This window comes from Schistosoma haematobium, chromosome 7, assembly GCF_000699445.3.
Source record: "Schistosoma haematobium chromosome 7, whole genome shotgun sequence".
Classification (NCBI taxonomy): domain Eukaryota; kingdom Metazoa; phylum Platyhelminthes; class Trematoda; order Strigeidida; family Schistosomatidae; genus Schistosoma; species Schistosoma haematobium.
Genome location: NC_067202.1, coordinates 10,737,154 through 10,761,320, shown reverse-complemented (window position 1 = coordinate 10,761,320; position 24,167 = coordinate 10,737,154). Strand labels below are relative to the sequence as shown.

Genomic DNA, 24,167 nt, shown 5'->3' with positions numbered 1-24,167 from the left:
CATTTGTAATCTTGAAGATTTCTCTGAATATATACTTTTTCTTTTAAGCAAATAAACAGCATTGAGACACATGAGCTGATTGTAGTAGAAATTCCTTTTTAGTACTATTTAAATCTAAGAGTACAGTTTTAACTCCTCAATATTTAACTCAGAAATATATACAATTTAGAAAATAACCAGGAAAAGCTCTAAGACATGTTTATTTTAACTGATAACTTGGACGAATAGTAAAGTCTCCAACCGTAGATTAAGATGTTTATCTAAAGGCTCGTATCTTCCGACATATAGAATCAGTCCAAATGTCAATAACTTTATGAATTGATACCATGACTTTCACAGATCACCTCTTAATAATTTTTCTTTCTTCCAACCGACTTTTCTATACCTGTTAGCACTGTACGTCGAAGTATCAACCCTGACTCATATCTACACATACTAAAGCCATAAAACATGATTGTTAATATTCCTTCACTAAATTATCACTACCAAATCAGTGTACATTTTAACAGCGCCAATAAAAAAAGACTATTTTCTTTAGTTGTGTAACATTGGATTTAATTGGGTATAACAAGTATCGTATGATCATCAACAAAGAATTAGAATATTGTGATTAATTTAAACAAGAATTAAGATGAACAATGAAAATTAAGAAAAAAAAGATAAACACACATAAAAAATCAGTAACAAACACTTCGACAAAAATAAAATGGGATATTTCTGTTAGGAAGTTTCTAGCTTCTATAAACAAAATTCAATGTACAGTTAACGCCATTAGGTCGATTTAAAACAAGTAAACTGTATTGTTTGTTTGTTTTAAAGAAAAATTATTCACCATTTAAAAATCTTTAATAAAATATATTAGATACTGGAATAACTACGGATAACATGAAGTTATTCATTTAAATTTACAAAGAATAATAGACAAGTCAATTCTATATAACTGAGTATGCTGTTTTCATAGAAAATATATACACAACCATAAGAGTATCTATTTCATTTATTCAAAATCTGGAAAGGAATTAAAATAATTTATTATCATATATATATATATATAAACATTTGGTAGAAATAAACTAACTGTCTTAATTAAATGCTTTCTATATACAGGTTGGAGGAAATCTGAAGGGGGCCAGACCAAAACATGACACAAATCCATGAAGTCACTGACATGTGGACTGAGCCATTTTGGTAGGTGTAGACTAGCTGGTTGGGATTTGCAACCGATGGTTAGAGACTTTGCAATGGCGTAGGTGCATCCACTCTGTGTTCTCCCAAATTCTAATATTCTAAATTTTTGTATGTCCCTTCTTTTTTTCTCTTTCCGAATTTATTGCACTGCATTATACTCCTTGAAGAACATCTTCAAACGTAAATCGTTCCGATGACTGCTTAAACTTTTACTTCCTCTACCTACTACTATGGGATTTGAATCGACAATTGTATCTCTGTGCTAATGTGGTATGGCAACTCGAACTGATGTATGTACATACGAAGTTCTACGTTGTTACTGACAGACTAACGTACCTCATTTAAAAGATTGAAAAGTGATGCTCATTTTACTAAAAACAGAACTCAGTTGTCTAAGCTACACATACTCATAGTGTAGTGAACGAGAACATAAGTGAGGACAACCAAATGCATTTGAAAACAAAATTACAGAACATCTTACTAAAATCTGAGAATCACACAGTAAATACTTCATTTGTAAAATATCAATTAATTGTCTCAAACTTGACTGTTTCTTTTGCAAATATTAATCAATCGTCTGAGACTTTATTGTTCCTGCATTTTCATACCAATTACTTTCTGTTCACGTTCTTTCCTTCTCGACATTCTGCTGCCAGACATTCTAATCGTGACTATCGTTATATACTACTCATCATGTCGATATAAGTAGCACATACCACAATGGCAGTACATGATGTTTAATGATACTACCACTACACAACTGTTTAGATTGAAATAGATATGTAAAAGGACTTGAATTTGCAATTTAACCGTCTAAAATTGAATGCTTTTTAACTGTTAAGCCATTATTTTAAAACAGAATGAGAAATAAATTCAAATTCCGGTTGATTGAACTACTAGTACTATAACTACAAAATCAGTGTACAGCAAACTATCAGTCAATGTGTAATAATATGATGACAATACTTAAAAATTTACTAATATTCCCATGATTAACCTTTAAAATGACCAACATAATTTACATTGCACAAGCTACAACAAGTTGAATAATCAATTCAAAAGATCAACGATAATAGAAAAGTGATTATCCGAGATGTTTTCTCATGTCTCTAGTTGTGACATTTAGTGGAATCTGAACAGATGTAACTATCCTGACTGGTGTCACAACTAGTAATGAGAACTAAATTTACAGTTTTCAACTCACTACTTTCAACTGAATATCATCAAAGAGACAGTATAAATCCACAATTTATCATGATATTCTAATATCATTTCATGTTTAAATTATCTACATTAATCTGAGTAGTTAATACTCAGTGTACAATCAGTCTTCAACGAATGCGACGTGAATCTTGAAATATAACATTTTTCTTAAAATACACAACAATTACTCTGAGCTTGATTGGTTTAATCTTCAAAAAAACCCACAAAATTGTAAGCATGCCTAGTGAGTGTGAATCTTCACAGACACAGAAGAAAGAAATGTACGAAGTACGGGAATGGAGAGAGAGAAATTTAATCAACTTACAAAAAAAGATACTTTTTGCATTGGGATAAAATAACTCAACAGGACATTAATGTGCTTTTCTTTTCAATCAATTCCTTTTTCGTGATCGACTAGTAGTTACTTTAGGGTTGATCGTCATTGGTAGATTACTATTACGATTATTACCGAGCTTACCAATCGAAGAAGTTGGGTTATTATCTTTTGATTGTTTACCTGCAGTATTACCAACGTCAGCTTTCATATTTTTAAGTCTATAACCATCATCAACGTCATTGCCATTATCATCGTTGTCTTCGTTCTCTTGATCGAATAAATATAATCGACGAAATTGACGTTTATTATTTTTTGAATTGGATATTGGTGCATCGAATGGAGGTTGATTTTCATCACATCTAGAAAAATAAATAAACAAATTGTAACTATGCATGAAATACCATGACCAATTATTTTTCCAAAAGTAATCATCGATCATTATAGGTGATGATGTGAGCACATACAAGTCACGCAGCATAACCATGATTACTGTGTTGAAGGAGTTGGCGATGACACTAGGAAAACAGTATTTGTATGTGATATGTAAAAATCTGCAACAGAAAATTCTCAGTATCTGAGCTGATGCTAATATTCACTCAATAAAATCCATTTACACAGGTCTAATTTGTCCGTAAATGAGCGACCCGGGTATCCTCAAGTACTTGGTTAGCATCACAATTCTTGACCTGGACGGGATTCAGTTGATGACCGCACCTAAGTTGCAATTAGTTTCAGCATAGAGATGACAGATTGATATTACTTTCTTTGTCTGTCGCTTTCTTATTCAGTAACGAGTTTTAGCCCGATAGCATAAAAATATTTTGATAGACGAAACAATCCATTCTTTTCGCTTCCATTCGAGTGTCTGATGTGAAAAGATCCCTCAATACGTGCATGTGTGAGAGCCAGAATTACGAAAGACTTAGAGATTCTTCTATGAAATTGAACCTAAACGAACTAAATAGACGATTTTTAGGACAGATTCAATATTCCGAAAGGGTGTCAAAATTATGACAGAACAGCCCTGTTTATTGTGGAAGTAAATATTGAACCCTCAGATGCATTAAAAATAGAAAACTAAAAGCGAGAAAAACTAATCAGACATCAATAACGGTCAATGCATAAATGTGAAACTGGAAGTTATTGATGACATATTTGAATAACAGAACTGCTATTTAATTAAAAGAAATGGATAATTTGAAATCTTCTCAGTAATATGAAATATCATTTTAACTAACCAGTTGAAGAACATAACCACGGAACTATTTAACCGAAATCGTTTGGACAAGTATCCTAAACACAGAAGACAGTACAGAAATATCAAGAAAACTCTATTCGTAATAGCTGGTCACTAAAAGCAGATTCATGTGTTATTCATAGTTTTTAGGTTGGTTAAATCTATTATGCACTAATGATTTGAAATGAATATTCATACCGTTTACATTGACTACTTACATCTACCGACTCGGTTTAAGAGCCGGATGTCTGCATTAAACTTTATACGTGAAATATTGGAGCACTATAACTCTATGGTTAAAGCTATAAACTTTTAACGAGTTGTGGATGTAAATTGCCGCGCTTCATAGAATTTGGTTTTCATACTCTTTTTACAACTAAATTGTATGTAGATAAATCTTTACTACGTAAATGATGATTTTGATTAGATACAAATTTATATTCTTTCTTATTACTATGAGTATTGTCATTACAAACTGCTTTAATAGTCTTCTAATCTAACTCTCAATTAACCTTACATTTTTTTACTATCTGTTAAAACCAAAAACAAGCTTACATTGGAGTCAAGACAACTGAAAGACGACGGTGTTCATCTACAATATTATTATTCTTTACAACAGAATAGAGTTTATCATCTTCTTGTTGTTGTAATTCACCAAGAACAGAACGTTTCCTTGTCGTCATCGCCATCTTGGCAGTGGTATCTTTCTGGGCTTCAGTGTTTGAGTCCACTTGTTGTTGTCGTTGTTCTTTATGCTTAATGCGTAAATCATTTAAAGTAGGCGGAAGAACAGATAGATCAGCAGTTCGATTCATTGATAAATCGAAAATATTCTACAATTAAATTGTAATTTGAGATGATGAAGAAATTAAAGGTTGGAGAGAAAGATAAAAGTGAAAACCATGTTATAATGATAATAATAAACAGAAATATTAAACACGATTTAAATTAAAACATACAAAAGTGGATTTTTTTATTGAGACCATGAGCCAATTACCGTTAGACCACGACCGCAAACCTGAGAGCGCTAAACGGCCGCTTCGTACTAGTAAGGGACTCTTCAACAGTGCGCACCTACAACCCCCTAGACAGGACTCGAACCCGATAACTTCGGTCTCACGCGAACGCTTAACTTCGAGGCCACTGAGCTTGCATCTAACAGTGTTTAACTTTAGTTAATCAGGTCACCTAAGCTACATAATACTTAGAATCTCATCTAAAATTGATTTATTGCAAGAATGATCGTTACATGTCAATATGACCTCGTCTAATCAAGCCCAACTTAAGAATATCCAAGTACAGATATTATTCCTGTAAAGTTAGTGGATGTTAAATTTTCAATCCCATTAGTTATAACTTGTAGCCTGAGTGCCCTGTTAATGTATAACGTAACGATACCGCCAATTAGAAAGCAGTGAATTATCGATCGGACCAAGGACGCGTAAAACCCGTACAAGTAGTCTAGAGTCCTGATTAGTCCTGCTTTCCGGCTAGCCCGGCCAGTTAAGTCCACAACACAAATCTCAGCCTCTGTGATATGAATCGTTTATTCCAAGCATACTGGGTTCATATACAAACCAGACAGACCACATCGTACCAATAAAATAGGAAACAACATTTATACAAGATTTGGCCAAATGTGGCTGTGAATGTGGGAGGTAGTAATCAATACACAGGGCATGATTCAAGAATGATAGATCGTATAATAATAGTTCATAGGTCAAAATAAAGCTTACAATAAGAGGGACATGAATATGAACACTTTAATTATTTAACAATTAAACGATAAAAATATACGTATGGTATTGGTCCACAAATAGATCCCTAAAGTTACCATTCATTATGCTTATCGGGACACAACAGTTATACATGAAACTCAGCGATAATGTGAAAGCACCCGGTGGTTCAAACATAGTGGTACAGTTGGAGTGAGGTTTAGAATTTTTATGACTGAATGTGTACAATAAAAATTGGCTTGAAACTAAGAGCCGGAAATCCCATTACAAATACACACAAATGTGATACTCATTTTCAGAGAATTTAATTCAACGGCCACTGTAGTAACTAGATATTATAATTCATGCATCTGGCTAGTTGTATGACATATCGCTTGGTTTTTATCAACTTGCGTCACCTGTGGCGTGAGATTTCTGTGTAGCAATTGAAGGACGAATATACTGTGAAATATTGTTTAATTCTACTTAGTGGCTGTGAAAAGTGGGCTTTAAAAATAGAGGATACTTGTAGATTACTAGTATGCGATCATTGATACCTTCAGAACATTGTTCACGTCCAATGGGATCACCTAACCAATAATACTGAAATTAAAACACAGCACCTTGTTAAGATGGTAAATTGGTTGGTGAATTAGTGAGACTTTCATGGAGTAATACGTTCGGAATATGATACATATGACCAGGCACCATCTAATTCAACGCGCGACTTTTGTTTATATAATAGTTCGAGAGAAAGCTAGGGGAAAACCCAACCAAAACCTAGTATCAATTCATAAAGTCATTGACAAATGGACATAACTGTATAAGTAAATGTTTACTTCCTGGTTGGAGTTAGATAATATGATTTAAAATCTGCCTCAATTACACAGATACACTCACTATTTGTTTCTTCTTGAATCACATTATCTATGACTAATCTTTTCTATTACTACTTCTACAGCCCAGATATATCTCTTCATAATTCCATTTCACTGTGTTGATATATTGCGACAACCTGAATCGATACAAATATGTTTCATGTCCAACTTTTTAATGAAAAAAAATAGAAAAATGTTAATCCTATAAGAAACATGATTTAATCAAACAAGAGCTTTGTATACGTTGACTTATAATCAAACTCATTCTGTAAGGGTCAGTTTTATATTAAATACCAAGAAGAGAAAGAACTTACCACTGTTTTAATTTCCGTTCCAACTACTTTCGACAATTTTTTAAATTCATTACTATTCACATCTTTGTTAGTCTTCTTACTATTGATACTATTAATATAAGCAGTAGTAGTAGTAGTAGTAGTAGTTTGAGGTTTTGATTTCGATCTTGACTGTTGATTGATTGTCGTTGCTGGTAATTTCGACTTGGATCGAGTTGTCTGTTTGTCACTGACACCAATCGTTGATGATGGATTGACATTTTTTGAATCAACTCTAAATACAAGTTCACCAGGCCGACGGAAACAGGTTTCAATGACTCGGCCACTTCCATCCTCATCGCCACCAACAACACCAATATTATTTTTTAATTTATCACCTTTAATGTTGATATCATTTTCACCTTCATCATCACTATCTCTGACACGAATCAGGCGATGTTTACCTGATTTTTTCTTCTTTTCTTTTGTTGTTGTTTTAACAATAAACGATTCCATAAAAGATGATGTGTCAATGATTGGTTTTGAATTTAGACGAGCTTGACGCACCAGATGAGGTCGAGCTGATTGTATTTCATGATGATCAACAGGGTTAACTACACACTCATTGTTCTTACTATTGCAACTATTGACAAGATTAGGAACGACCAGTTGATCAATATTCTTTGAATCAATGACGGAAGGTTTATTATTTACAGAAACACACGATTGTGGTAAACTTTGAACTGAAAAATGTACAGGACTAATGTTTTTGTAGGTATTATCAATATCATTATCATTGTCTAAATCAACATTATTTACATTAGTATCTACTATTGGAGGACATCTTTTGCTTGCAATATTATTTTCAGAAATACAAGTTATTGGACTAGTCAGTATTTCAGGTAAAACTTCTTCACAAGATGGTTCTACTACCATTGTTGTTGTTGTTGCAATGAAAATGATTTTTTTAACAAAAAGAAACAGTGATAAAGAAGTCATTAAGAATTTAAGATCACTAGAAAATGCGATCGTAAAGAGCATAGAAACAAAACCTGCGTAAAATGAGACCACTGAAAGTAAATCGTTGATCATTAAAATGTAATGGTAAACACAAAAAGAGAGAGACACAGTATTAATGATATCATATATTTTGCAATAGATTTTTTCAAGTGATTTAATTATGCATCTAGTTAAATACACAATACTTTCTACTCGACCTTTAATAAGAAAACTTACAGTCCATCTTACATGGAGCTGTTTAACAGCAAAATTCAAATCTCAACACCACAATTGGTAGGAGTATATTGTCCATTTTGTTTACACTTCGGAGAAAAGACTAGTGATTACAATGAAGTTCATGTATTGAACATATTATTAACAGTAAACTTAGTTAGGAACGTTTGTAGATGATGATGATGGATGGGAACTAGTCACAGTTGGAAAACTTTTTTATACTCACAGGTTAATTGTATGCATAAGACAAGAATTTCGTTGGGAATATTACATATTTTATACTGAGGACTCCTTACTGTAATCAAACACTCTATATTAAACAAAGCCATTTTAGTAATGGTGGTTAATTATAGCTGATAAGGTTATAATTTAAAAATTAAGAAGGTTTGTACACAAAAACTAGAATGCTATGCCGGTTGATTAATTATAAATCTAAAGAAGAACCTTAGACTATACAAAATAAGATGGTCAGAATACTTTCGACGAGTTCAAAGATTTCTATTTGAAGTTCACATGGTTATAGTCATTTATGGTTGGAAGCAATACGGTGAGATATGACTCACCAAATTATTCACCATGATTAAAATACATTAATTTTCATTTTCTTTTCAATTATAAGGTTTATATATCATTCGTCTAAACATCTTATGAACTGATTTCATCCACCCTCTTGATGTCTAGTTTCTTACTTAGATTGGAAATCATTTAGTTAGCCATACAGTAAAGTAAAAACCTAGCATACATGTTTAACATGAAATAAGAACGGTCATCATCACACTAGTATAGAAGTAGTAATGGTATCAGTGGTAATAGAAAAGATTAGATATAGGCACTATGATTCAGACCACAATCAAGTAGTCTACATACACTAACATGGTTCAGTCCAGTAGATAATCTCTTCATTTTTCTGCATCATTTTAATTTTAATATGAATCATCGAAGTGAGCACTACTGTAACAAATGAAGACTTGGGTGGAGATAAACCAATTTATTGTATTATGCGAAATCATAGTGTCTTTGTAAAACATGAAAACAATACATTAAATATATGTGAAAATTATATTTGAAATAGTCTCAGCGATTGAAATTTAACTAATTCCAACGTTTTGTCCAGCTAACTTGTCTGGACTTCACATCAGGGTAATAATCAAAGAAATATATAGCTTTTTAACAATCAGGATTATACTGTGTTAAATCAATCATATTTGGATGTTGATTTTTTGTAAAATAGGATAGAATGAGTCAGTTAACTACAAATCACGTGAAGAATTCAACTACACGGAAATACTTAACTGAGTAACCAAGTTGTATGTGTGTGAGTGTGTAGTTATGTATGTATGTATGTATGAGACATTCATATGAAGGAATAAATAAAGTCCAAGGATGAAATTTATTTATTTGAACACATGAATATTGGTACAAGAGAGCGCCAATATATATGCGCCACACAAAACAATGAGAATTCGAAGAGAAGTAGAAAAAAAAACTAAGGAGCGCAAAAGAAAAGAGAACAATAACGAAGAGATTGGAGTAAAGTAGTGTGGTAGTAACGACGGAACGAAAAGGTACAATCAGAAGAAATCTTTCAGGTAAGGGAGACACAACCACTTCTTATGAAGAAAGTAAAAGAAGGTTACAGCAGGATAGCCACTAGCTTCTATTCTGAGCCATATCTGATAACGTCTCTAGCCACTGTGTAGCACCATCTCTCAGACCCCAACCAGGGAGTCGTGAAGGACCAACAGAAGCCAGTCCTTTGTAGCTTTCTTTCATGCCACGACACCATGTCATGCACTGACCACCTCTCCGCTTTTCCCAACCAGTCCCAGAGTCGGCAAATAATGCACGACGTGGAATTCTCTGGGACGACATTCGGAGAACATGTCCAAGCCACCGAAGTCGGTGTTTCAAGATGGTGACACCAATTGAATTATCATCTCTGTGGTGCCCGAACACACGATGCCGAACCTCTGCATTACTGACATGGTGTTGCCACTGAATGTCAGCAATCCTTCGGAGACAGCGATGATCGAACACAGAGAGTCGTCCAACGTCCTCAACTCGGAGAGACCAGGTTTCACAAGCATAGAGCAAAACTGCTCTCACCGACGCGTTGTAGATCCGGCCTTTTACAGCCAGACTAACATCACGAAGGCGCCAAAGGTGGCCCAGATTGGCATAAGCCGCTCTGGCTTTCACTATACGTGCATTGATCTCATCACTCACACCCCCACCAGCACTTATGCAGCTACCCAGATACACGAACTTCTCAACTACTTCCATCTGCTCACCATCCAGGGTGAGTACAGGATTAGAATCCTGCCAGTCTTGTAGAAGTACCTTGCACTTCGAAGGTGCAAAGCACATACCATACCTACGGACACTGATTGCCAACTGATTAAGTGCGGATTGCATGCCTTGGGCATTATTGCACAGTAAGACAATATCGTCCGCATACTCAAGGTCAAGAAGTCTTTCTCCAGGCAACAGATCCACACCCCCATTACTTACATTCATCAGAGCTGTTTCCAGAATGTCATCGATGGCAAAGTTGAAGAGGAATGGTGAGATTGGGCAACCCTGCCTAACCCCACTGCTCGAAAGGAACAATGGAGAGAGGTGGTTGTATGCCCTCACTCTGCCTGAGGTGTTTTTATATAGGGCTTTCAGGATGTTAATAAACTTCTCAGGCACACCCTTCTTCAATGGACAATCCCAGAGAACAGTCCTGTCCAACGAATCGAAGGCAGCCCTGATGTCAAGAAACACTACGATTGTTGGCCTTTGATAAGTATGGCGGTGTTCTAACATTTGGCGGAGGGTGAAGATATGATCAATACATCCTCGACCAGAACGAAACCCAGCCTGCTCCTCGCGAGTCAATCTTTCTCGGGTTTTGAACAGCCTACGAAGAATGACGGAAGCCAATAGCTTGGACGCAATCGGAAGTAAACTTATCCCCCGATAGTTGTTACAGGAACAACGTGAACCCTTTTAAAGATAGGGACAACTATCGACTCATTCCATGACGTTGGTACACACTCTAGTTCCCAAACCTTTGTAAACAACGTCGTCAATTCCTTAGTCAAAAAGTCACCGCCATCTTTAAAAAGAGCCGGAGGTAAGTCATCTGGGCCAGGTGATTTGTAACGCTTCAAGAGTTGGAGTTCCTTGCGGACTTCCTCCTCATTTGGTGGATCAGTCGTCACCGGCCATGGAGTGGAGGACAGTCTGACCGATGTTGCCGGAGCAGCAGGCCAGTTGAACTGCCCTTCGAAAAATTCTGCCCATCGTCCAAGACGTCGATGGATGTTAGTGATTGGCATCCCATCATCCTCGCAGATTGTTTCACTCACACCAGACTTCTTGCTGCCAGTGGCTCGGATGAGCTGGAAGAGCTTCCGGTAGTTACCAGATGCAGCTGCTGCTTCCAGCTCATTAGCACGCATCGACCACCAGGCTTCTCGGTCCTTACGCAAGCTTTGCCCAATTTCCTTACGTAACATCCTTCGTTTATGGTCAAACTCACGGTCACCCGGAGTAGACCGACGGGCTTCAATGAGTTGTAAGGAGCCTGGAGAAACCCAGTGCTTAAAAGCGGGACGTTTCGCAAACCCACAACTGACTGTTCCCGCCATTTTCATGGCGTCATGCAATTGCAACCAATGCTCATCTATACTTTTCGGTGGAGTGGTAGCTAGCCTAGAGGCTAGCTCGGTTCGATACTTACTTGCAACAGAAGTTGCAACCAGCTTGCTAACATCAATCTTTTGGTGGTGGTCACTTCGTTGGCCACTGAAAAGTAAGGCAAGATTGGCGCAGACCAAGGCATGGTCAGAGTCCAGATAGGTACTCCAAAAGGAGCGGCAGTCTTGTACACAACCACGCCAGCGGTAGCTGACCGCGATGTGATCAATCTGAGTCCAGGCTTGAGATGCAGAGGGAGGACGCCAGGTGGCACATCGGCGATGACTGTGCCGAAAGTTAGTGCTAGCCAGAAACAGGTTGTGGTCTGTGCAAAGTTGCAGTAGACGGTCCCCGTTATCTGACCTGCGACCAACGAGTCCCCATCGGCCACCTAAACGACTCTCTTCTGTGCCTAGACGCCCGACCTGAGCATTCAAGTCTCCGGCTAGTACTACAATATCTGTCGAACGCATTTTCTGGAGAAGAACTGATAACTGGTGGTAAAACTCATCCTTGATTGCATCCGGGCTGCAATCTGTCGGGGCATAGGCGGAGATGACGAAAAGACATCGTTTCTCACGCCGATTTCTTCTCACTTTGATGGAACTTTCTAATCTAACAGCACATAACCGACTGTTAATGGGGATCCAGTCGACTAGTGCTGCCTCAGCTCTAGCGCTTAGTGCGACACCAACGCCAGCAAGACCAGACGAAGATGCCACAGGGTCCCCGGATAAGCGCACGTAAAACAAGCTTTTCGAAGCGACAGATGGAGATCGAATTTGTAGTACTACGCCAGAGTCTTGAATACGGGTCTCGGATAGACAACAAACATCAATATTAAGACTTTCCAAAGACATAGCCAGCCCTATCTGTTGTCCGACCTGCATAAGTATGCGAACGTTGAAGGCAGCCAGTTTGAATGGTGCACGTGGTTTCAGAAAAACTGCTTCAGTACTCATATTCGGTGGTAACATACAATTTTCAACCGGACAGTGACTCGAGAACGTTTAGATACAGTCGAATTTCCACCAAAGACGAGCCGCTGTATAAGTATAAAAGAGGGTGAATAATGTGGATAATAATAATAATAATGACAATAATAGTAACAATAATAATAGTATTAGTAATGACAATAATTGTAATGATAATAATTTGAATCAACTGATTGTTTTTCGAAGCGAGAAAAGTAATTTCCACAGACATAGAGAGTTCATCATTTGTGTGTGGGCTGTGATACTGCCCGGGTGCCCAAACCGAAGCAGGTGGTTATCTTAGGGGGCCACACCCCGAGCCTTTGACCTAAAGGTCTAACCCACAAGGCAGTGGAGCATCGTAAGGAGATGCAGTCCCATGGTAGCCGGTGACCGAAAATTGGTTCATACGCCATTTGTTCCCACAGGATACTGGTGCCCATGTGCACCATTGATTTGGAATCTGGTTAAAGCGCCGGACATTCGCTTTTCGTCCTCTCATTTTCGTAAACAACACCCCCGCCACGAGAAGGCAGTGAGTAGGACTTCCCTGGCAGAGGCTATATACGCGCGGCCGTGTGAGAGTATTTCGAGAGGGAGGGCGAACCCACCCCGCTCTCGGCCATACCAGGGCGTTTGGGGGCCCAAGGATGAAAAATTGATAATGAAACATGTCAAAACATAAATTGTATTGTTTAAAATACTCAGAGTTCTTTCAATAATAATAACGATGCATGTGATATTAAAAACAGGTTTAAACAAGAGATGGGTTCCAAATTTACTTGTCAAACGAAATTTGCCAGGTAGTTGCCAGTTCAATACCATCTTTTCGGTTCAGGCTGTTCTTGTTCGCCCATATATGCAGCGCTTCTGTTGTCAATCTTTCTTTATGGGTGTTAAAACCTTTCTGAAGTATTTTGGTCCCTTCAAAATTAATCTTGTGTCCTGTTTCTAACGCATGTAACGCTATCACTGACTTATTTTCAAGTTTCTTTAAATCGACCGAGGATTTTGGAACATTTTTCAAGCATTGTTTGTGTTCCTTCAATCTTACATTCAATTGCCTGGATGTTTCTCCAACATAGGTAGCATTACAGTCATGACAGTGAATCTCATACACAATGTTCTGTTGTTCTTCCTTTGCTAACTTGTCCTTAACTTTCACTAATGTCGATCTTAATGTGTTATTCGCTCTAAAATATACTCTTATATCATGTTTGTTTAGAATCCGTTTGATTTCTTCTGATGTTTCACTACGGTAAGGTATGACTACGGTGTACTTCCATTCTTAGGAAGTTTGAAAAACTATTGAAACATTCATCACACCTTAATACTACTACTACTACTATAAGCAATATATCTTTTTTCGTTATCCTGTTAACTGTCTTTCTTGTTATGCAAATAGTGAACAAATATATCAGGTTCTACATTACTATTTATGAATGAAATTAGGACAGTCTCTTTGCAGTTTACAAACTTTTAAAGGGTAAGAAGTTATCAACTGGCATATAACAATCTTCGACGACTAGATATATGAAATAAAATGGAGAAAAAACTAGTCATATTAATCCTATAGCATCCGATTGATATTTTAATTAGATTACAGATATATCATGAAGAACATAGCCAAATATTTCCCACTTCAAGCATTCTAATACTAACAAACATGTTAATAGTTTATATAGAAAACTAAAAATTTCACCAGTTATGTAATACTTAAAAATAATGCCATTCAGTTATTCATAAAAGAAATTGATGAAGGAAAGAGTGGATTTCTATATAATAATAATGATAATAATAATAATAATAATAATAATGATAATAATGATAAATTTACTGTCATTAAGACATCCTACAAGGGAGAGATGTACTTCGCATATAAATTATAAAACCAAGTTTAAACTACATGGAATATTTTCATTATTAAAAGAATAAACCTTGTTAATAAGAAATAATATTAAATTTGAATGGTAAGAAAAGCCAATAACTTACCTGGTTCCTGACAGATAGACTGTGATGATTTTACGTCAGTATTTAATGTTTCAATAAGAGGTATCGGTTGTACCTAGAAAAAAAAACTTTTTCCAAATGAAAATGTCTCATATAGAATAGTTGATGGTGAAAAACTATATCTAAAGGTCAAACATCAACAACGTATGACTTGGTGCAAACATGTCAAAACAGAAATTCGGTGATCAAATGATAATACTCTAGTTCTTTATAAGAACTAAATGCATTGCTGTAGAACTCGAAAGTAACTATATTGTAGATCAACTATACCATCCCATCCAAAGTAATAACTTTAAAACATGGCTTACAATAGATGTTACTGCTATCGTAAATTTAATAACTTTGCAAGTTGCAGATGCTTTAGGTCAGCCATTCATGAATGTTGATCCTGAGAAATAGGCTACGTCACAATTTCAGGATTCCTAAAAAAGATTCACAGAAAACTCGTATCACAGTAATGATCAATCACACAGCTCATATGCTGAGAAGTTTTATAAATATTCATTCGTGACTCACTCTGTAATTACCAGTGGAAGTAGTATTGCATAACAAATTTATCTTATGTTTATTTATCTTGATTTACCCTTTAATATTTTTTTATTGCTTGAAAGAGTGAATTGGTGGAGTTCAAATCTATGTTGAATATTACCGAATTTATTGAACTGTTAAATCAAATCTCAACTCAATTGTACAACGCTTGTAACAGACGGTAACTTTGCCTAAGTTAACCTAATATTAGTTATGAATAAGTATATATTGTTAGAGTCACGTTCTGTGTAATCCAATTTGGGTGAACGAGTAGTATTAATGATCTTCACAAAATAGCAGAATAACTCAAAACTGAATCCACAAATTTGTACTTGATAGATGAATTACCCTTTATCCATAGATTCTTAGTTATGGGGCATTAAAAAAACTAACCAATAGCAATTACTTAGACGACTAGCATTCATTGATCATGACTAAGCACTTGGACACAGTTCATTTAAGTGTGAATATCATTAGTTTTATTTATTGTTATGTGTCTACATGTTTCATTATACCATATTCTACTTGACTAAATATTCCTATTTGCTCTAATTGTATTGTTTCTAAAGACCAACTTTCAAATGTTTTACGTACAACAGTTTTAGTTTAGAATGTGCTATAAAAAATATATATGTAGGCAAAGTACAGTTCACGTACATGTTACGTATAGGTGTTAGTGATGCGACACCATTCACATATTCAAACTACGAGTAGACTAAATCAGTAACAGTATGATGAACTGATGAAGCAGTTACGTTTATAATAATAATTACTAGCTTGGCGCGAAATTCGAAACACGATGACCGATAGTTTATTGAAAACTGAATAAAACCTATCAGTATTTAATTATTAAGACGTCGAAAATTGATAGAATCGGAAGACTAAATAATAGGGATCATGATTTATGAAAATGGCTCAAAGGATCTTGAAGTTTAAAGATGGAAGAAATAACTGTGGAAGCACTTTCTCACTCTTTTCCTTCCTAACTAGACCCAAAATCTAACTCCTAAGCTCTTTGGGAATCTTAAGTAATAAATTACCTATTTATATCACCTACATTCCAATTTTCATTCCATTCTCAAGATCATCTCGAGGGTCAATGAAGTTCCTCAGTAAAGTGTATTTATACCACTGAAACTAAAGAATTTTAAAACCTGATTTATTATCGAAAAAAATTTCAGTCTAGTCAAAAGAATAGGGACGTAAACTGCTGGACAAGCTCACATCTTCAATATTATTGACTGTCTTTTCAATTTGTTACTTCATGTAAAAAGTAAACTTGCATTACTAGTCATTTTTTTCTTTTTAACTGATAACTCACATTAAATCTGTTATTGTTAATATGATTAGTGCTAATATTCTTAGCAATACTGTGATCGTTAGGACTGAATGCCATTTTCACCGGACCTGTTATTAATGAAGTGGATGATGATGGAGATTGAACTTCAGGATAAACAATAGATAGCTGACGAACATTCTGTTCTGTTATCTGTTGAGCAGGCTTTGTAAATTCTTTTCTAACAGTAACAATAATAATAATGTTGATAATATTATTAATAATAATAACAAAGAATAAATGCAACTAATCTTCAAATTTCTCGTTTAATTTAACTCAATGTAACTCATTTACAAAGTACATGTATGTTTAATTTCTTAGTTTTCTGAAGGACAATGGTATTACTACTGTAGTTACCGAAAACTCAGGTACGGTAAACCAATTTATTGTTTTATGCAAAATCACACGGTCCCTTTGTAAAATATGAAAATCATACATTAAATACCTCATTTGCAAATCTTTGCATCGCCCTTTACACACTCCATTATTCTTTCAATTCTGTTGTTATTCTGACTGCTCTCCGTCTTCCTTCCTGTTCTATTCATTTCAATTTTCTGCTGGTAAGCATTCCATTTCCTAATCCTGCTACATACTACTTATATCTGTTCACATAAGAGGCGGACATCACATTGCCTCCCACCCACGCAAATAGAAGTAGATGAAACAGATTTCGAGCCTACGATTACTACCACTCGTTAAAAGTTGAGTGCTTTAACTACTACTCACTACTAAGCTACCGTCCCAATACCAAGAAAATTAACTGAAAAAAAGACTAGCAAACAATGTCATATGGAGAAAAATATCCGACAGAATTCCATCATAAGATGGACAGACAATAGATATTCTGCAATATGTTTGATGTCAATCTAAAATTATTTATAGTAATCTACAACATTATTATAGTATGAAATAGATGAATTCAAGTTGAAATTAGTTTATTTAATACACTAATTCTGGTACAATTGGGCACTGAAGACATGAGGTATACAAACAAACAATAAGATTGAATAGAAATAAAGTAGGGGATGAGAGCATAGGCAAAAACAAAATAAGTAAACAAAGATAATTTAAGACAGGAGTTACAATTTAGTTAAAAATACAACTAGCAAGGACTTCTTTTAGTAAGGACACACCCTTCAACTTTTATGAAAACTGCAACAGGGTAGCCCTTGGATTTTATTCTGACCCATGTTTGAACACGCCTCAAGTCGCAGGACTACACCACCTTCGGGATTCCAACCGGAGTGTCGTGTTGAACGGACAGATTCCAGTCATATAAAGTTCCTTTTCTTTCATAATGCAGTGCCAAGGCATAAACCGACTATTTCTACACTTTTTATACTCCTCCCCACAGTCGGCAAATAATCCACGACATAGAAGCTTCTGAGAATACATTGTAAAACGTGTCCCAGCTACCAAACCTAGTGTTTGAATATGGTAACACCAAGTGAGGGATCGTCATTGTATTTGAACACACATTATTGAACCCCTGCATTACCAAAATGGTGTTACCACTACGATTCTTTGGAGACAATTATGACCGAATACTTAGTTTTTTGACATCCTCACCTCAGAGAGGCAAGGATTCACAAGCATAGAGCAAAATCCTCACCGACATGTTGTACGCCATTATTCGAATCAACACAACAATGGAAGAAAATAACAAGTTGAAATAATAATAAACAGTAGCAATAAAGGAAGCAGCTGAAGAGAATATAATCCTAAGAAAAATGAATGAGATCAAGAGATATGACAAAAATATATGTCAGTCGGTCAGTCAGTAACAACGTAGAACTTCGTACGTACGTACATCAGTTTGAGTTGTCACACCACATTAGCACAGAGATACAATTGTCGATTCAAATCCCGTAGTGCTAAGTGTAATAAAATTATAAGCTGTAATCAGAAAAATTAGGGTTTGAAGATGTTATTCAAGGAGTATAATCCAGTGAAATAAATTTGGAAAGAAAAAAAGGAAAGGGACATGAAGAATTCAGAAGATTAGAATTTGGGAGAACACAGAGTGTATGCACCTGCGCCATTGCAAACGATTTTGAGCCATGTCATTCAGGGTCTCTAACCATCGGTTGATATCATCCCGCGGTCCCCAACCAGGTAGTCTACACCTACCAATATAACTCAGTCTACTTGTCAGTGACTTCATGAACTTGTGCCATGTTTTGGTCTGGCCGCCCCTAGCTTTCTTCCAACCTACTCCTATACCACTGAACATCGCACATCGAGGCAGTCGGTCTTTGGGCTTACTTAGCACATGTCCCAGCCATCTCAACTGATGAAATTTCACCACTTGATCAATTGATTTGCCATCCTTACCTAGTACACGTTTCCTAACAACTGCATTACTTAGTCGATGGCCCCAGGATATACGAGCAATATTTCGAAGACACCTATGATCGAATACTAGTAACCTACGGATATCCTCTACTCTTACCGGCCATGTTTCACTGCCATAAAGTAGGACGGAACGAACTGCTGCGCAGTAAACACGTCCTTTGGTTGATAGACGGATATCTCGCCTACGCCATAAATGGCGCAAGTTGGTACAAAATATGTGACAAAATTTGGAACTCCAGATTTAAGAGATACAAAAAATCATCGCAATCAACTTCAATTTGTGTCACTACCAATAAAGAAGCTCCATCGTAGAAAGCAGATTAAAGTGAATATATGTTCTTTTAATTACAAAGAGTAAGACCAATCATTATCAAGGTGTCAGTCGAAACCTATCGAATTATTGAATTGGCATTTTAAATGTCAGAAATATATTGTTAGGTCAAATTCGTCTTTGAGTTACATCATTGATATTTATTTATTTACAACAATGTTAGAGAGAGTCAAATGATCTAAACACTCAGTTAATGTCGTTAATTCACGTATGCTGATAAGTTTATTACTCAGGAGAAAAAATAATAAACCATCTTAACACGAGAGTACTGTAGGAAAAAATATTAACCCACACATTTTTATCCAGTCTGTGAAGTCATTGACAGTAGTATCGAAACGTGTAGGTAGTTGCAGACTACCTAGCTGTGGTTCGTGAGATTATCATTGCCTAGGGTTAGAGATACTGAGTAATATGGCTCAGAACTGATCACAATAACGCATATGCATTTATTCTTTGTTTACCCTTAGATAATGAGTTTCAGAATTATTTTATACCTACTATTTTGTGAATTCATTCCTTCCTCTCGAATTATCTCTTTCTAACCCTTTTTGCTACCAATAGTGGCGTTGCTACTCTCTTACTGTTCTGGAACCTATCCTAACAATATCATCTCTCTGTTTTGATATAGTGTGAAAACTTGAACCGATGGATACATGTCTCAGGTTCTAAGTCGTTCGTGACCGACTGACTGTTCAAATGTTATCTTTAATATTCACAAAAACCTTTCTAGTGATATTTCACATAACGAACATATCAGTAGAAAGCACCAAAACGTTTATGGTTCATTAACTGCTAAGCTGAAATAACCCTATATAACCTGATTAGGTCTATTACTGCATAGTGATACACTTCAAAATATTTCACATTAATCTAAAATAGTACATCGAAATTTAACTATATTTATCACACTTAACAAATGATATGGGTAATAATTCTTTAATACACAAAGAACGTATAAATTACTAATTCCATGTAGCATCATTAGTGTCGGTGAACGAATCACATGTGACTATTTCGAAGTCTAAATAAACTATTTATCAAATAAAAGTTTATTTTATCGACTTTCTAGCCATACTTTTTATGGGGACCAGTGAGTTATTGTTGTCATTTATTCAAGATGAAGTACAATGGGCTGTAATCTATCACTGAATTTATTGGAAGTGAATTCCCCATAAATAACTCTAAACCTATCCTCTTATGTTTAAAAGCGCTTTTAATACCGACTATTTCACGACGAAAATGTATTTTACAATAAACTTTGTCAGAGAATTAATAGAAACAAATAACAATGATAAACTCTTACGGAGCAAGAAATATAAACAATTACCATTTTATCTTACCTACAAACAGAATCAAATGCATTTGGATCAACTACTGTTTCACCAAGCAGACTTGATGTAGGATTTGACAATAGCTCCAATGAATCATTTTTATCCAATACCGATATTGAATCTTTCACATAATTCATCATGGACATTCCCATTTCAATTTGTGAACACAATAATTCATGTACGTTTAGAATACAAGCCTAACAATTATTATTTTATTATTTGAAAAAAAGAAGGGGGAACATGACTACATACAGAAATAATATAAAATTATTTAATAACTTTATCTAAACTAAACAAGAATCGTTTGAAACTCGACAGCTAGATGTACCTGTATCCCAGAATTGATGTTCACGTCGAGACTCGTACCCGATACCGTTTAGCGTTAAACGCCGTGGCGTTATTCACTTAGCTGCCTAGTCTAGATAGTCACTCACTTGTGCAACAGGTGTGAGATTCGATCCAACTTGAAACGGGTCGGATTATCCCATTCCAAATAAGATAAGACGTGTATCCTCTATCCCACTGCTAGCCAAATTTTATCTATTCTATATTATTTTGTGTCATAATAGCTATGTAAAGGTAACCTGAACAGTATTCCCATATGCCAACCAAAATTGATCGAGCTTTACTGAAAAATATCAACAACAACAACAACAACAACAACGGGATAATCTAAACCATTTTAAACTGAAGAACAACATTTGTGAGATGAAATGACTTCATTAGTCAATCTTCAATGCTTCCCATCCACAAGAAGTAATGTAATAATAAAGAGACAAATATTCGACATACTTTTAGTTATGTGAAGTATAGACAAATATTTAAAACGGAACCGAAAATCATGAACAGATGAATTTGGACAAAAGTCATATGATTTAGCACGGTTAAAACGGATGTGAATTTACATGTTAGAAAAATAGTAATATGGAGGAGAGGAGGTTATGTTATGGTTACTATTAGTCATAATTAAGAGAAAAAAGGATTACGCAATATTAATGAAAATAAATGATTGGACAGATTATCAACAAAATTAGAGCCAATATTAAATTAATATGCAAGCATCAACAATATTACACAAAAATAGATCAGATTGGAAATGTTTGGTAGCTATTACTTATGTTAGAAGGGAGAGCAATCGCCGTTGGTTGCTTGAAAATGGGTTTGAATTTTCACTGACGTACGCACTATATCCATTAACTATTAAATGCCTAACGATGAAACTTGTGAAGACCTTACTGTCATCCAGATGAACATTCCTGGATGCGCGTTCGAAAATCTTATCCCTTTGTTTCATGGTTTTTAGTTTCGTTTTGGACACATAACTCAACTATACTAACTAAAGCACATCAAAGCTTTATTTATAATTAGACAATTCCTCGTAATTTGATGCTATTTACAGTGGATAAGAAGCCTTAAAATAGATTGACGAATTCATTTTACTCGGTAAATTTCGTTCTTTTTACAATTTTTACAGTTTATTAATGAATCAATTTGTATAAGATACCTTGATTCTCTCTTTGGCTTCTTTATACGCTTGTAAACGAACTACTTCCATACGACAATTCAATAGTTCAATATTCGCTTGCTGTGTAGCCATCTTCTGGTTATTTAATTCAACTTGCAATTCGGCTAGTTTTTTCGCTAATGAAGCATTATTAGCACGAAGAGAGGTGGCTGAAGTGAAAGATTGATTGACTGTCAAAGAAAATAAAAGTCACAAGTAATCAAGAGGGAGAAAGTAAACAAAACACACAGTTAACCTCGTTGGTATCTACTTTATTAACAAAGTTGGCAGATAAGCATCAAAATAATAATAATAATAACGTATACGATTGGGGAATTCTACACTAGGATGGGACAGCTGTTCAGAGATCATTGGTTTACAAGTTATCTAACTAAAGTCAGTTCGCGATATAAACTGTAAAAACCAAAACTTCTCACGAACCCTTTATGCTAACAACAGCGATAATTCTCTGAATTATAATTAAGGGCACCTGATTTATCAAACGGAACTTTATATGCTCAGTTTCGAGTCAAGAACTCTCTTTTTCATACAAGTCAGTGAGATGAAACCAGCCAGCCATTAAAACTAAAGCAAATAAAACGATTTAGTGTTAATCATTAAACCATGTCTTTAAATTTTGCAAAATGTCTTATTTTGTTCTGTTTGTTTATAAATCGTTGGCGGTGCACAGCAATTGATCAGGTAGCAAAATATTGAAAACAATAGTTAAAAATCATACAGGATGAAATCTTACATTCTCAACCCCTAGTTTTCTTTCAAACAACTTTTACATCAGTATATGTCGCCTGTCGAAGTAAGCGGTGTTCATTCATACGTAGAAAATGTCTTAGCGACCTCAAGCGATGAGGATTCACAACCTTATCAACTAATTTTCTGCCTTTGCCTAGCGCTCTATTCCTAACCTCAACGCTAATCAATCCGCTATTGAATGATACGTGGATAATTACACATGAAATAAGACTAGGGGTAGTCAAACCAAGATGTGAAAGTAATGACTGTTGACCGAGTCATATAGGTGGGTAGGTGGAGACTATCTCATTGAAGTCCAAGTGGTTATTATGACTAATATTTAGATACTTGAGGTGACATGGCTCAAACTCATTCGCAATAGCATATGTGCATCTACTGTCTTCTTTTAGATCCTAAGTTTCTAAATCTCATAAATCCACTTTTATTCCACTAATCCATGCATTAGCATCACTAAAATATTCGAAAGGTCAATGGAAGACATGAGAACAGAGAGAGGAGCTGACATAGCTTCATATCACCACCTAGTGGTTTTCAAGATGACACGTAGGCTAAACAAGCACTGGAAAACTGGAGAAACAGCATTACAATGGTTTATTACAGCCTTCCTTCGTGGTACTGAAAAACTCAACGCATTCAAAATAGCCCACAGCAACCGAATCAAAGCCTTACAATCTCTACTCACAGAAGAGGAAGCTTCTATGGGAAACAACTGGAAAAAGATAGACCTTGTTTGAAATCACACTCGAACATTATCTTCAATCAATCCTAATGATCTCAAGTTAACTTGATATGTTAACCTATTCCCTAGAATATTTTCCAAGTGCATCAACATTTCTCCAAATTTTGATCCCTAGTACAGTAAGCGATTGCTGAACTACAATTAAGTCTTAAGCTTATGTTCTAACAATACATACGCGTAAAAATTCATTATGAATGTCAGGATTGATATATTAGTATTGTTAGTTTACGAAAAACACTGACAAAACTGAGGCAATCGATCGACACTTACCTGACTTTTGCAGTAATCTTCTCGATGTATTTAACAACCCCCTATTTCGCATGATTCTAACACTGTCATTGAGTTGTGGCTTCTTTGATTTACGGAAGGTGATACTGATATGCGGTCTCGAACCACTCATCATAAAAATTTCAAGTTAAACAAGTAGCAAGGTTGTTGGGTATGAATAAACCCAAACTCAGTTTTCAACACCAATTAATTGATATCTTCATAACCGATGTGTAAAAAACAGTTGATTTCCTGATGTTTGTATCTTTGT

General features: G+C 35.4%; 1 protein-coding gene across 3 annotated transcripts; it reads right to left on the bottom strand.

The window, feature by feature from the left end:
- Nucleotides 1-24,167, bottom strand: MS3_00009585 (uncharacterized protein). Of its 3 annotated transcripts, XM_051217966.1 has the most exons (9): nt 23,900-24,167; nt 22,120-22,310; nt 20,625-20,812; nt 16,584-16,779; nt 14,717-14,789; nt 6,873-7,759; nt 4,521-4,798; nt 2,717-3,087; nt 1-1,008 (listed from the first exon to the last, which is right to left on the bottom strand). In XM_051217966.1, exons 1-8 carry the CDS (start codon nt 24,030-24,032, stop codon nt 2,784-2,786), a joined length of 2,250 nt encoding a protein of 749 aa, XP_051064401.1. In that variant the 5' UTR covers nt 24,033-24,167; the 3' UTR covers nt 1-1,008; nt 2,717-2,783. The 3 variants fall into 3 exon arrangements, with proteins under 3 accessions (XP_051064401.1, XP_051064402.1, XP_051064403.1); XM_051217967.1 differs by having other exon boundaries at nt 1-7,756; XM_051217968.1 differs by lacking the exons at nt 14,717-14,789; nt 16,584-16,779; nt 20,625-20,812; nt 22,120-22,310; nt 23,900-24,167 and having other exon boundaries at nt 1-3,087; nt 6,581-9,979.